We start from the raw sequence: 14,445 nt of genomic DNA, 5'->3' as shown, positions 1-14,445 counted from the left end.
AACAGTTAAAACATAGCTGTTTTTTCTTATTTTAGAAGAACGGGGAAAAACATCTTGGTTTTATTTTATGAAGACTTTACATTACTGTATGTGTGGAGCCCCCAGGGAGGCCTAACATGCTACATATTAAAAACATACTGTATCTGCAAGTGTTTATAAAACATTTACAGTAGGTTATTTAAAGTATCAATGAGGACAAATTTAGTACCAAATGCTACCCAACCCCTACTTCTTAGTCACCTGGGACCGCTTGATAGCAAGTGATTAGTCTGATGAAATTTGCTCCCTAGACCTCAGAGTAGAAAAGAAAATTTTCCACGCCAAGTTTGTACAACGAGCTGAAGAGATGGATTAAAGACCCGTTAACTCTTAAGAGGGAGACAGACATGTTTTTGTGCTCTGGGCCTCAGTAGCAATGTCAGTAGTCCTGTTACTTTGGCCTCAAGGGGAAGTGGCTGTCTGGCAGGGAAAATGATGTAAGAGTTTGGGATAAATGATTTTCAGGCTACAAAGCCATTTTAGGCAGAGCACAAGACAGCAAAATGTAGCCAAGCCCCAGCATGGAACATGATCTCCAAAAAGCTTTTGGATTAGGCCTGCCAACTAACCCCATAACTTTGTGTCTGTAGGTTTTTTAAAACCCTGATTTTGGAAGATTGAATTGAATGCATGTACAGTAACTTATAAATGTGTTATTTCATTCTTGATAAATAACTGCAGAAGAAATAATTAGAATGAAATCTTCGATTAAGTTCCACAGTTCCAGATTGTTTTAGGGTGTCTGTTGTGTAGGTTAGTACTCCTATGGGCAATCTAAACCTATTTTCCAGGATTAAATGGTGAAACAAACAAGAAAATATTTTTTCATTTGAGTTACTGTCTTAAAGGCAATAAATGCCATTGAGGTTTCAGCAAAATGAAAGGTTTGATAATAAATGTTAAATATAAGAAACCCAAACACAGTTTTTTTTATTTAAGAATGTACCCTAGAGCAATTTATACTAGCAATTAAAGTTTTTAATGAGGAAGACAATAATATATATGGCAATTTGACTTTTGAATGTGGCCATTTAAAAAATTAAAAAGCAAATGACATTTACTGTACAGCTTGTTGACACAGACTCTGCAAACATCCTCTATTTTGACGTACATAGAAGACATGTATAATTATATGGCAGGGCTCTACAAAGGAACTCCTACACTGAAAGGGAAAAATGACGTTGTTAGCCTACTTCTCTGACTGGAGACGGTAGTGTATGTTCTGTGGGCAGGACTGGCAGAGAGAGAACAGAACTAGACTGAAATACAGCTTCCTTTCAATAAGTGGCAGCAACTGTGTGCCGGACAACATTAGCAAGATGGACAATTACTGAATTTAACTGACCCCCATGGCTCAGATTAACATAAACAGATGCAATAAGGAGACTTGTCTTTTCTTGCAAGAGGCAATCATTGCTAATCTGTAGAGTTCAGGTCAGGTGGACTGTAGCATTACTGGAGAAATGAGAGGGCTGAACACACTACCTTGCTCTGTGTGTTCTGTCAGATAATAAATAACAACAATTTGACCCACCAATAAATGACTTAGTAAGGGAGGAAAATGTGGAGGTACAAGTCCAATTTTGATTGCACACATATTGAGTCCGCTATCAAATGGAAAATTATTTTAAAGGAGACTGCTGGTTTCTATGGGGGTTTGTAATGAAACATTTTATTTTAATCCGAAACGTGGAATTTGACATAGGTTAGTCATTAAAATTCTTAAAATTTAAAAAAAAAGTTATATGAGGACTTGCCTGAGTATAGGAGGCACCTCTTTACCCAAAGCGTTGTGGAAGTATGGAACAGGATACCCAGCCATGTGGGTGTTATCCTGGTTTCTTTCATGAAGCCGATAATCTGATCAATTAGCTTTTAGTAGCTGAACAAACTAGATGGGCCAAATGGCCTCTTTTACTTGCAATCTTTCCTATGTTCTTGTGTCTAGTTTCCCATAAAGCATGCAAAAGCAACCACAACAATGATAAATACTTGGAACACTGACCACACTTTAATAAGGCCACCTTTGTTCTAATTTTAGACTGGCAGTCAAATTAAGTATCAAACACATATTATGTTTCTAACGTGACAGCTCAATCTGCTCTTAATTAACTTGAGATGTTTCTTTTCAGTAGACATTTAAGCACAGCTACATGAAAGCTGGTTTTCTTTTAAAAGCGTGACTGAGTTTTTGTATGCAGAGCCCTGCTAAGAAAAACAGTTCTTATGGATTTCATTAAAATAGGTGGTTCTTGGAGGCTGACCCTCTTTCGACCAAGAAGTGAATTTGATAACTTTGATGTCTTGCTACGTAGGCATTTGTGCTGATGTGCCGAAACTTGCATGTTCTTAGGTTTGCACTTCCGAGAACGGGACTGTTAAGCTGATTTTTGTTTGGCTTGCTAATTTGTTAGAGTGGATTATAGCTTGTAAAGTAAAATCATTCATACCTCACTTTCTTAATTTAGAGTTGCTGAATTAGTACTTTTGCTGTGTGAACTGATGTTTGTGTTATGAACCGCGTTGTCTGCATTTATAGGCGGCAAAGTGTTGCCCCAGAATGTGCAAAAACATTCCAAACGATTCAGAGAGGAAGGGGCTGGGGAACACGCGGAGTCTTCACTACCTCAGAAGAAAGGTACGGTAGATTCCGGCTATCTGCTGCTGAGGTAGGCTCAATCAGAAACACTTTGAAATGAGAGGCAGGAAGCCTTGTCCTTCAGAAAGTGCAGCCTCTCTGGCGGCCATGGTCGACACATCTGGGCTCCTCTCACCCTGGAGGCACGGCGCAGCTGCACATCGGATCCAAGCTGACATTGGAGTAAGCGGAGGGGGGTGGGGGGGGAAGATTTGCTTTGCTCACATTTACAGCCTTCTATCAAGCAGCAGGGCACAACAGTAGAACGGCCTTCTTTTTCCAGGGAGGGGTGCTCTGTCCTTGTTTTTTTTTTTGTTTAATTCCTCCAAAGAAGCTCAGTGTGTTCGAAGTGTGCCCAGCTGCTTCAGCTGACCTTTTTATTCAAGTGCTGGAACTGACCTGCGAAGCCTTTGCCTTTGCTCTCTTTTGAGTAGCTTCTCTCCCTTCTTTCCTGTCAGCCAGTGTCTGCAGGAAATGACTATGGTTACATTTCCAGAACCTTCCTTAAAAAGAGCTCCATAAAACACAGGGTTAATGATGTCCTTGTAACGTTAAAAGAAGTTCTGCGCTCCCTGTCTAATATACAGTATAATGTGATCTGGCTCAGCATCTTGCATTTGAAACACAGCCATATTTCAGCAGTGCGTAGGTTGGAACTTTAAACTGCTTTTTCTTCTTCTCAAGCTGTGATGTAAACCCCAGAGCTCAGCTCTATATGTTGTCAGAAAACGCCAAACACACTGCTCACAGGCGGGTGAGTGATTTGCTGAGCCTCCATAAAAGAAAACTGGACTTCATCACTGCACTTAAGCATTTGATTGAGCTGAGGAGAGGTACTGTAGCTGCTCAGAAAGTTTTGCATCTTCTTTTCCAGCACGAGTCTCCGACAGAATTTCCGTCTACAGCTTTTGGCTGCTTCTGCAATAAATCTCCAGGCCGCAAAGGAAGGCTACATCTGTAGACCAGATTAAAAAAAAGAGGGGAAGTGTACTGCAAAATATAATGAATCAGTACTTAAATATTTGGCATGGAGATGTACCCAAAATAGTGCTTTATGTACAGTATGTGTCACAAATTGTCATTCATTTAAGGGCAGCATATCTTGGTTTGCGTCTCAGTTTCACCATTTTCTGGGTGTGTCTGGGTAGATGTTCTAGAAGACTTAAGAAATGTTTCAGCACATGATTTTAATCATCGTAATACTACATGTTGTATGCTCCAGTCTGTTTTGTTAGTCATCTTACACCTCTCACTACACACAAGACATGGTTAATTTAGTTCTGCCTTTTTAGTCACTGCTATGGAGAGTGCTAATTTAGTTGGATTTTGCTTTTGTTCTAGTCACAGATGTAGATATTGGCTTGCTTTATTGTAAAGGTGTCGTGTGGTGCAGTAAAGAGGGGCTCTTTAATGGGAAGGTGATGGCTTCAAATCCCAGGTGTCAGTTCTGCTGGTGTACATTTGAGCAAGGTCCTTTTCAGATATTACTCACATATACAACATGGTTGTATAAACGGCAACCATAGCTTGAATGGTCTGTTTAAAAAGAAAGATAATTGAACAATATGCCATCAGCTATACTGAGGAGAATTATCCATCCATCCCTTTTCAATCCTAGTCTGGTGGAAACTGCAGCGTTAGAATGTCGAGCAGGAGCTCCCTCAGCTACAGATTCCAGCTCATCTTGGGAGGCTCAATTTGTTTCTCAGTTCCATCCAGCCATTTTCTAAAGTCTTTATCCAATATAGGGCCATGGGACAGATGGAGCCTATAAGGCTAAGGCAGGATACACCCTGGACAGGATGCCAGTCCGTCGCAGGGCACCCAGAGAAAATCCACACAGACACGGAGACAACTTCACGCACCTGAGGGCCCCAGTGCTGTGAGGCAGTATTGCCAACCACTGTTTCATCATGCTGCTATGAAGAGGTTTACTGATAGTTTTAATGAGACAATAGATAGTCTTAATACAATATGTCCGTCACTCACTAATGAGTATATTTAATCACATTTAATAAATTAGCGCAACAAAACTTGAAGAGTGAAAATACATACTGTAGTTCTGCAGCTACATTTCTTATTGCCCTCAAATTATTCTCCTCCATGAAGACCATATTTTTTTCTTCCAAATATTTGATTGCCATTAGAAGTGTTTTTTTTTCACAACATGTCACAACGATAGATCTTGAGATCGACTGAATTCATTTATTTTGTCCCTTCAGTTCTTTAAAAACTTTCAAATCACAGCTTGTTCCTAGCAGATGTGATTCTGGCTGTTTAGCAAAGCCCTCTTTGGTAGCTGCTGTATTTGCAGCTGTCAGCTTTGTTAATAATAGATTTCTAAAATGACAAGGAAGCCACAACAGAAACAAATTATACTTAAACTGTCATTATTATGACATCACTGCCAGAAAGAAACCAATGGGCACCTTATGATCATCTATATGCCTGATACAATATGACTATTTTTTTCATGAGTCTGATTAAATTCTGGAATGAGCATTATTAATATAAATGCATGCAGAAATTAATAATAAACGCCATAATATACACCATTTCTGATATTGTTTTAAAAACTAAATAACTATGTAAACACCTCATGCATGCAGTAATTCACTAGAAACCAGTCATTGATTTGTAACAGCTATTATAGACACCAAGCTTTAATTATTGTAGATATGTAGTGCTCACCGAGCTTGTTTGCAGTTACTTAAAGGTTGGCCATATATAATGCTGTCTATCGGTAACATAAGCATAGCAAAGCAGTTTGAAAGGAAAATGAAAATTTTGTTTGAATTTAAAATATGGCCTATGGTGCTTTCTGATTGCAAAGTCTTTGAAGTTGATTGTTATACTTTCACAGTTGCTTTGAATCACCTTTCTCTGCGCCGTACAGAAATATTTCTTGACAGTTTTTCAATCATGTCCCAGGGCCAACAATTTTACTGATGCACACGACTGCAAATTCAGAGAATCTGTTGGGATGGTCTGTTGTGTGCACAGCCAGATCAATGTTTTACTTATAAAAGCCATGCATTAGGAGCAGTAGCACACAAAATAACATTGATGAGTGTGACCTCTCTGGGATTAATTGCTGCATGTTGCTTTGTAACTAATTGTGCACAGAAGACTTAAAAGAAGCAGGTCTCAATAGGCATAGCCACAGAACACCGTACACCAACGCAATAGTGAGTGTGGTAATGCATTTTCAAACCAATTACTTTTAAGGTACAACTCTTTGACAAAGAGTTGCACTGAACAGAGAGTCACAGCCTTTATTACAGCCAGATCTGAGAAGGATTAAGATTCCATAATGTGATTCAGTACTATGCTGTGTGACGATATCACATTGATCGAAACACCACAGAAACCACAAAGTTCTACTTTTCATCCAAGAGCCAGATTAATTCAGAATTCTTAATTATTACTAAATGTGATCTTAAATGGAGTTCTAACGAAAATGCTGGTGGAATGTAGGCAGCCAAAATAATTCAGTTTACCCGGCGCAACTTGCAGCTTATCCTGGCGTAATCGCCTCAGTTCACTTATATACACCACATCACCCTCTCCTCCTTCTTGTTCATTTTCACATCCCTCCTCCACTCCATCTCCACCTCCACCAGCAGCCCCTGGGTCACCTCTTCACCAAGCATGGGGGTCCTAGCATCCCCCCCCCCCCATGGCCGAGAGGCTGGCCCTCACCCAAGTGGGTTAAGCCAAAGTTTTCAATAAATTCGATAAGTGATTCAACCATCACAGAAACTTTAGCTGCTGTCATTCCTCGTCAAATTATAATTCAGTCTTGTGTTTGTTTGCCAGGTCTTGAGCGACCTCAAAGCTCAGCTGGGTTTAGAACTGTAATCCCTATGGATACATAGTTTATCAATTGGAAATCTCTCCAGATTTGCTGTTGGTCTTCACATCTGACATAAAAGAGAGCTGCCAAATTCACTAAAGCTAAAGAGCACTAGATGCTAAATCCGATAATATAGGGTCTTTGGGTGTGTCCTTAAATTTTGAAAAGGATCAATAAATTGCCTTTTTTAATGTGCTACACTATTACTAATCTCTTATATACTGTAACCAAACACAAAAACCTCACTCTGCAGAAGATTTAATCATCACCACTTACTGTTTTTAACAACTATAATCCAAAGTGAATAATTTTCCTAATATTTCATGGTTCCCACCTGATCAGCATCCTTTGCTTTTCTTCACAACTCTAATGAATCTTGTGTGGTCAGTACCTTCCTCATCACTGTAAATTTCACCTCCAAGTGGGTCAGATTAGTCTTGAAGGAGTATCTATGTTACTGCACTGAGATGGGAGCTTCTTCTTCACCACACAGTCACTCAAAAAACATGCTTGGCTACATCAAAATTGAATTTTGTAGGCTTTATATAATATATATATATGTGTATGAATTAATTACTTACAGGTATCAGGCATAAACTACTAATGTACTGGAATATAAGGGGAGGTCATTTATTCAGCTCATTATAATAGTAACGCATCAGCTTGATGAATCTTTCTTCTTCAATGCAAAGAAAAGTACTTGTGCTTTCTACTGTAGAGTGTGAGAACAATTCATTATTCAAGACCAAAATACTGTTCCCCATGCAGCATGTGTGCAGTTTTAGTCTTTGTCTTGGTTTTGGTAATGCTTTGTAATCAACAGGAGATCAACAAGTACAGGTACTAGATTTATAAAAGATACCACTATAAAATGTATAACTTTTAAGCGAATAAATGTTTGTGTTTCTAACTTGTCAACATAATTTAGAATAAAAGCCCAGGAACTGGCACCAAATGTTATGTTCAGGGTCTATTCACACTGCAGATAAATATACAGGTCAGTCCGGAAACAAAAAGGCCAAGGAAACAATCTATCTCCACAGACGAAATCTAGCAAGTTGGACTGGCCTTGACAGAAAGATAAGGAGAGATGCAATTTATTATAGCTGAAAGGTTTTTCTTGGCAATCCACTGTAATTCTGCTGTTTTCTTATTCATTTGAAGGATCAGCAAATTGCCTGTTTTATGCCATACTCAAACAATTAAATCTTAATAGAATTCCTCTTGATGAATCTGAAATAGACTTCCTGAAAGAAATAGAAAATGTTTCTACAATGTGTGGACATGCTGAAATGCAGTAAACCTCTGGAAAGTGATTAGCAACAATCAATCTTATCTTTGTAGTTGAACCTCTTCCAGCATCCATAGCAAGAGTTATAGATTTGGTAGATCTGATGATTTACCTGATCTAAGAAAAAAATCCTACTTTTGCTATTTTTAAACATCTATTAATGATGCGTTGAAGCAACACTGAATTAAAAATCCCTTGAAACATAATGTGTTGATAAAGATTCTGACAGCATTTGCCTGAGCTTGCAAGATCTTGTAACTAATGCAGTCCCCACAGTTATTTTCTTACAATGCAAAGAAGGCTTCAAGCAGAGCCTGGTTTTACCAAGTTATCAGAAGAAATGGGTATAAAACCAATCCCTTACCTGGAGACAGTTCTCCTTCACTTAGCTCTCCAGAGTCTGAATCCATGTTTCCTGTTGGACTGCTTTTCCTGCAGACTTAATTCTTTAACTGTGACACTAAAACTCTTTTTGAGTCGAGAAGTAGCAGCTGTGTATAGAAAAGAGCTGGCACCGACACTGCCTTCTCTTTGCTAAGCTCGCTCTCTCCTCCTCTCTCTCTGAGTCAGAGCTGGATGCCCCTGAAAGCACTGAGAATTGCAATAGCTTTTGCACCTCCCAGCCAGCAAAAGCTGACAGAGCCACTTCAGAGCAGAGGCAAGCCTTCTGAATGCCATTGGCTGTTTCAGACAGTCATTAAACAATCACACGCAGATAAAGTAAGAATGCCAGGAGCTTTTCTCTTGAGTCCGGTGACTGAGGATATGGTGAACTGTGTTGATCTTTTTGATAAAATGTATATTGTTTGTAGACTAATGACAGTATTGAGCATTCCTCTGCCATTGTATTTACAAAATCAAATAAATCAACTAGCACAACTATACATTTAATCCCATATCTGGGTCAGAAGAAGATTACTGTAATTCTTATTTTGAAGTGTCAAAAATGTGTCTCTGCTGGGTTTAACTCTTTACCTAATGAGAACATGAAGGAAGAGCTGTGTTACTGAGGTGTAAACCTTTATGTTTGGTTATTGAGAAAAACTTTTTTCCAATAACTGTTGAATAAATTGAGACCACTATTTTGATATTATGTATATAGTAAGATGGTAAAGTGTAATCATGCAGTATACCGAGCTCAATGCAAAATTATTTATGGATCAGAATTTTCAACAAAGACTGTTCAACTGACAAGCCTCAGGCAGCATACAGAGATTTTTATGTAGACTGCAGTTTGCTAAAGAATACCCTTCCACCCTTCCTACACAGGTTTGTTTAATATGCCATAATGCCTAGGGGGGTCTTGAGTGCAGATAACATCATAACAGGATAAAAGATAAGAACTGCACTTTGGTTTTCCAGTGATTTGCTGAAAGGTAAGGTCAGCTAAACTGTTAATAGCTTGTGCTATTGACTGTAAACAGTGGTTGAGGAGTTATGTGGGTATGCATGGCTTAGACCCAACCAAAAGTACCAGGTGCCTGCTAAGTGATGTTTGCATGCTTGTATGTCCTGCGCCTGCACAGCTGCTCTATGGTTATGGTAAAATGCTTAATGGGCCAAGTGTATCTGGGCTCTTACCTATTTGTAGCAATCGATACATATAACAGCTGCAATGCATTATAAATGTTAGCATCTCTTATTTCACAAATTGCAAAATACTAAGGAGAGTCCTACAGATAGAAAACGTTTGTTTATCTGAGCATAGAAAGAAAAGCTACATAATCAAGGAGGAAGAGTTCTGTAGGAGAAATAACTCAAGTGAAACTCTGGAACAGCCATTCACTTTTCCTGTTATTAGACAAGCTATTGTAGTTCTTTGTACGATTTACGTTACGTTACGTTGTTCTTGTTTTGAGGATTTGTGTTTCTTTGAAAATTCATACCTCACTTTCATGTGAGGTACTCTGTAATTACTGTGTGCAAGCATAAAAGAACATATAAGACAAAATTACATCTTTGTTTTTTTTTTTAAAAAGATGTCATTCACCTGGTTTGTTTGAATACAAATGAAGATTTATATATCAACCTTTTTAGCTTACTATAATATCTGATGATTGTGCAGTAGAGAGGTTAATTCTATTTTAGTGTCTTTGAATGGTAGGATAGCCTTTTTTATACTTATAACCTGGATTTGACTGAGATATTGAAACTTTGAAAGATATATACATATGATCTGTTTGCAGAGATGTACATCATCAACGGAGTGAATGATAAACATTCTGCATACCACACAAGTCAGTCCTTTGGCAGAGGGTGAGACTACATTGTGAAAGACACGCAGTTAAGGCAAATCTGCATGCAGGAGTAGTTTAACACACGTGCCAGGAATTAGAACAAAACTCATAGTTCCAAAAGTGCAAGAAGATTCCAAAGTTCACAAAAATAAATTCTTCCTCAGATTTTTCCTTGCCAGAGAAAAATGACATTACAAAAAGATACTTTAGGAAATCATAATTTTGTTCTACAGTATATCAACTTCACATTAAAAAATACAGTTTTTTGTATCACATTGCCCTGCATGAAATCTCTCAATGTGTCTTCTTTTTATTGGAGTTTGAGAGAAAAATGATCTTTTTCAGCCAGCAGTCAATTGGAGTCCCCATTACCCGTAAAGCACTTTGAGTGGAGTGTCCAGAAAAGAGCTATATACGTGTAAGGAATTATTATTACTAATTACTGTACAATGCATCTTATTGCCTAACCTCTTGCTCTATAATGATGCGCATATATACTGTAAGTATGATGTGAGATGATTGTTAAAATGTTTTTAAATGTACTTCACACAGGAATAAAATGTGTCTAATGTTACAGTATGTTAATTTATAAAATAGACAACACTCAGAACAATAGAAACAAATTAGTCACAAATTATTAGAAATACTCATTTTTATGTTCCAATCATCTTGTCTGAGCACTATACTGTAATTGCACAAAATATCTGTTCAATTACAGTTATTAATATCATGTTTGCTCTTGTTACTACTGTGTTTGGTGATTTGAGCCATGGAGTTCTGTGGGAAGCTTTTGTAGCTTTACCTCGAAAAATGATGCTTTTAAGAAAATGTGGGAGTTGGTAAAATAATCAACACAAACACAAACCTGCATTCTTTATAACAAATGAGTAGCTCAGTAATCTCTTTATGTAAATGTTTACATACAGAACAATGGGAATTATATTACTCTGAAGAATAAATCTATTTTAAGAGAGCTCTCTAAAGCCCTTTTAGAACACTAATTGATCAAAGCTAATGCATTCCTTTTTGTGTAAAGCTACATCCCAGCACTTAACAATTAATAGGACAACTGTATGTGTAATGCTTTTTGCGGGTGTGTCTGGAGCTGCCTGTCTGTGGAGTAGTGGTGAGTTCTCTGTGCTCTGTACTAGTGGGTCATGGGTTCAAATCTCAAATAAATTACCCCTGTCGTACCCTTTTATTAAGGTACTTTACTGCAATGGCTCTAATAAGTATCCTCTCGTATAAATGGGTCTCCGGTTGGTAATTGCAAATGTGGATTTGTTTGCCATTGATTGACCTGCTGGAATATAAAATAAACACAGTTCATGACTGGATCTATGGAAGTGGGTGACCTTTATATGATTATATCAAGAACTCACATGTGAATAGAATAGGCAATAATCTTTATGATTTTGTTGTTTGCTTGAGAGCAAAGGTTAATTTCTCCTTGTTATGAGGAGTACATGATTTAGCAACATATCGTAGTCACATTTTATGTTTTACATGATATTAATCATTGCATATGATATATGATTGCAAGATCTACACTGTTTTTGTATTTTATAATGATATGTTGTGGATCTTTCAAGATTGATGTTTTATCCCAGGCTGTCAGATTACAGAAGCTTCCTGTTAAAAGAATTTGGAATTTTCAGCATTAGCTCATCTGTATACCTAGATAGTTCCATCAACCACAGGCTTGGGAGCTGAAGGTTTCTTTGAAGACGATGATTTGGTGTAAGTCTTTCCCCTTCTGGCCGACCTGATATTAATAATTACAGTAGACGTGTATCTGGATTTGAAGCATGCTTATTAACACATAGAAGCTAATAATTAAACACAGCAGCTAAACCTGAGCATAGTGTATGATGCAGGAATATTAAAATCTAAAAAGTTATATACAGCTGAAATCAGGAGATAATTACAGTAGATGCTGCATGCCATCACACCAAATATAATTACATGTAGATGGATACCAAAGGATTTAAAACATACAAGAAGATTTATTTTGAGTGACTACAAATCTATTATGTGGATAACAAATTAGAAGAGAAAGTTAACTTAGGTATGTTGGTATTTTACATTAACTGTTTAAAGAATTGGGATATGAAAAAACATCTATGGTACATTAATACTTAATGGAGAAATTAAGATATTTTAATCTTAATAAGAATATTTTATAAGACTATTGAAGAAGGCTAATAATTTAGTTTCTCGCAAGCATTCTCATTAGAGGCGATCATGTGGCTGTTATTTTCTGGATGACCTTCCCAATTTTTGTTTACCCCTGTCCATCTGTTCAATTCAGTATTATAAATAAGCCAGCTTTATGTTTTTTGTTGTTTTTCGATATTTTCTCCAGTAGAAAAAACATTACAGTACTTTAGTAATTTGGCAAAGCAGTTGCCTATAAGGAGGCAAACTCCAGGAAATAATTAAAGCCAGCCACAGAAAGCAAGTGAATACTTTCTGTCTGGGTATTTTTTGAAGTGCTGTGAACCTCTATATGTTTTGCACTACATCAATATATGCTGGTGAGGGAGGAAGAGGAAGGACTGCAGTTGCTAGATGGCCACTAATTACTATACATGTACATACAGTAGGAATGAAATAATTAATTAATGAATAATTGGTGAAGAGTTGAGAAGTTCACATTTTCACGTGGGTGTGATTAATAAAAGGCTGGAATCAAGTCTGGACATGGGGTGTTATCTGCATGGAGTTTGAATGTTCTCCCCATTTGCATGGATTTCCTCTGGTTCTTCCATAGTTCAAAGACCTACTGGTAGGTTAATTGGCTTCTTGGAAAATTAGTCCTAATGAGTGTGTGCATGTCTGTGGCTGTGTGTACTCCACAAAGGACTGATGTCCTGTCCAGGATGTATCCTGCCTTGTGCCCATTGCTTGCTTGGATAGTCTCTGGCTGTCCCATGACCCTGTTTTGGATAAATGGAAATGGATGGATGGAATTGAGCCAGACAAATGTTACATAATGTTTCTGGATACAGGTCTCATTGTAAGAAACATTTGAGGATTTTGATCTTTTAACTGATGTTTATTAGATTTTCCATGGCTGTTTACAATCAGAATAAAACTCTCTCATAAAGAAACAAGCTGTTTTTCATTAATTCTGAAGAGATTAAATTGTTTTCTCATTAGCAGCAATATTCTAGTGAAATGATTTTTTGTACATAAAAGAGTGATTATGCTAGATAATGATGCCATTGTGCAAACTTTTGAGGTCTGAGGTGCATGTAAATGTCTTTATTATTTGAATATATAAAAATAAGACTAGATAACTAAATTTTAAATATCTAAAAATAGGACTAGGTGTCTCTAGATTTTGATATATGAAAATAAGACTAGGTAACTCTAGATAGTTATCAGCCTGTTCCTATCAGTGTTTCATGGAGCATATGACTGAGTGATTTAGGTTAAGGATGAAGACCTACTCCTTTGTAACTGCAGCTTCCCAGAGTGGAAGAACAGAATTTTTTTCATTTAGAATTTTTTTTCACATTTATGATCCAGTGCCGTTATAGGAGTAATTATGAAAACACACTTTAAGAAGCTAATCACAATATGTCACATTGCAAAAGCTGCCTCTTAATTCTGTTTTCCGTGCTGTTAATGTCTGACAAACTATTCATATGGAAATTTTCAGAGACTTAAAAATGCAGACCTTTTCCATAATGCCATAGTGAGAATATAAGTTATGCATTATTAAGAACATATTCAAACACTTTGCAGTGGCAAGTGGAGTGAGTCACCCATGTCGGAATGAAATAGCTAAAAACCATACTTATTCTTGTAATGACTGTTGCTAGTTGGAAGAAAAACTATGGGGGGAAGCTGTATCTTCTTTCCCATCTTTTTCTATCAGTTTCCATCTCTGAGGACATGTTTTGCTACAGACCTGTTCTCCAGAGGCCAGTACAATGGTACATCACGGTTCTTTGGTTCTGGAATCGATACTAGACTTGGGCTCCGAGGCTCTTCTCTTTGGAGTTTGAGATCTTTGCCATGTTTGAGGGAGTTTTCTCTGGGAGCTCTAGTTTCTTTCCTCCTTCCACAGGCACTTATTTGTGTGCCCTATTTTAGTTCTCATTTGTTTAGTCAATGAGACATGCATTTCACTTGAGACATAATGACATTGTCAGTTGGTTTTAATTCCTAAATACTAATGTTTCCGGCTCAAGGAGGAAATTACTTGACAGCCTGAGACCAATGAGAAATGTGAGGGTGAAACCTGTGTTGAAGAAATAATTTCCATTACGCTACAAAGCTCTTACAGCTCACCTCTGCTTGCAGACAGCTATTGACTGCAAATTATCATAGGTTCTCTATATAATCCATATGATGTCAGCCTGGAGATTTTGTT

The 14,445-nt window shown here is 37.4% G+C and overlaps 1 protein-coding gene across 2 annotated transcripts in view; it reads right to left on the bottom strand.

Moving 5' to 3' along the window:
- The window catches only part of tnfaip8l3 (tumor necrosis factor, alpha-induced protein 8-like 3), a 31,431-nt gene extending 23,003 nt beyond the window's left edge, over positions 1-8,428 (bottom strand). The window contains exon 1 of one of the 2 annotated variants that reach the window (XM_088640880.1): positions 8,189-8,428. Coding sequence is in view for 1 of the 2 variants with exons in the window: in XM_088640881.1 (XP_088497007.1) it covers positions 8,189-8,234 (46 nt within the window). In the remaining variant the exon portion in view is untranslated. The remainder of the gene's footprint in view (positions 1-8,188) is intronic. The other variant, XM_088640881.1, reaches the window with a different exon arrangement.
- Positions 8,429-14,445: the final 6,017 nt, after the last annotated feature.

Source organism: Lepisosteus platostomus, chromosome 7 (genome assembly GCF_059453375.1).
Source record: "Lepisosteus platostomus isolate fLepPlt1 chromosome 7, fLepPlt1.hap1, whole genome shotgun sequence".
NCBI lineage: Eukaryota > Metazoa > Chordata > Actinopteri > Semionotiformes > Lepisosteidae > Lepisosteus > Lepisosteus platostomus.
This window is presented reverse-complemented; position numbering and strand designations above follow the sequence as displayed.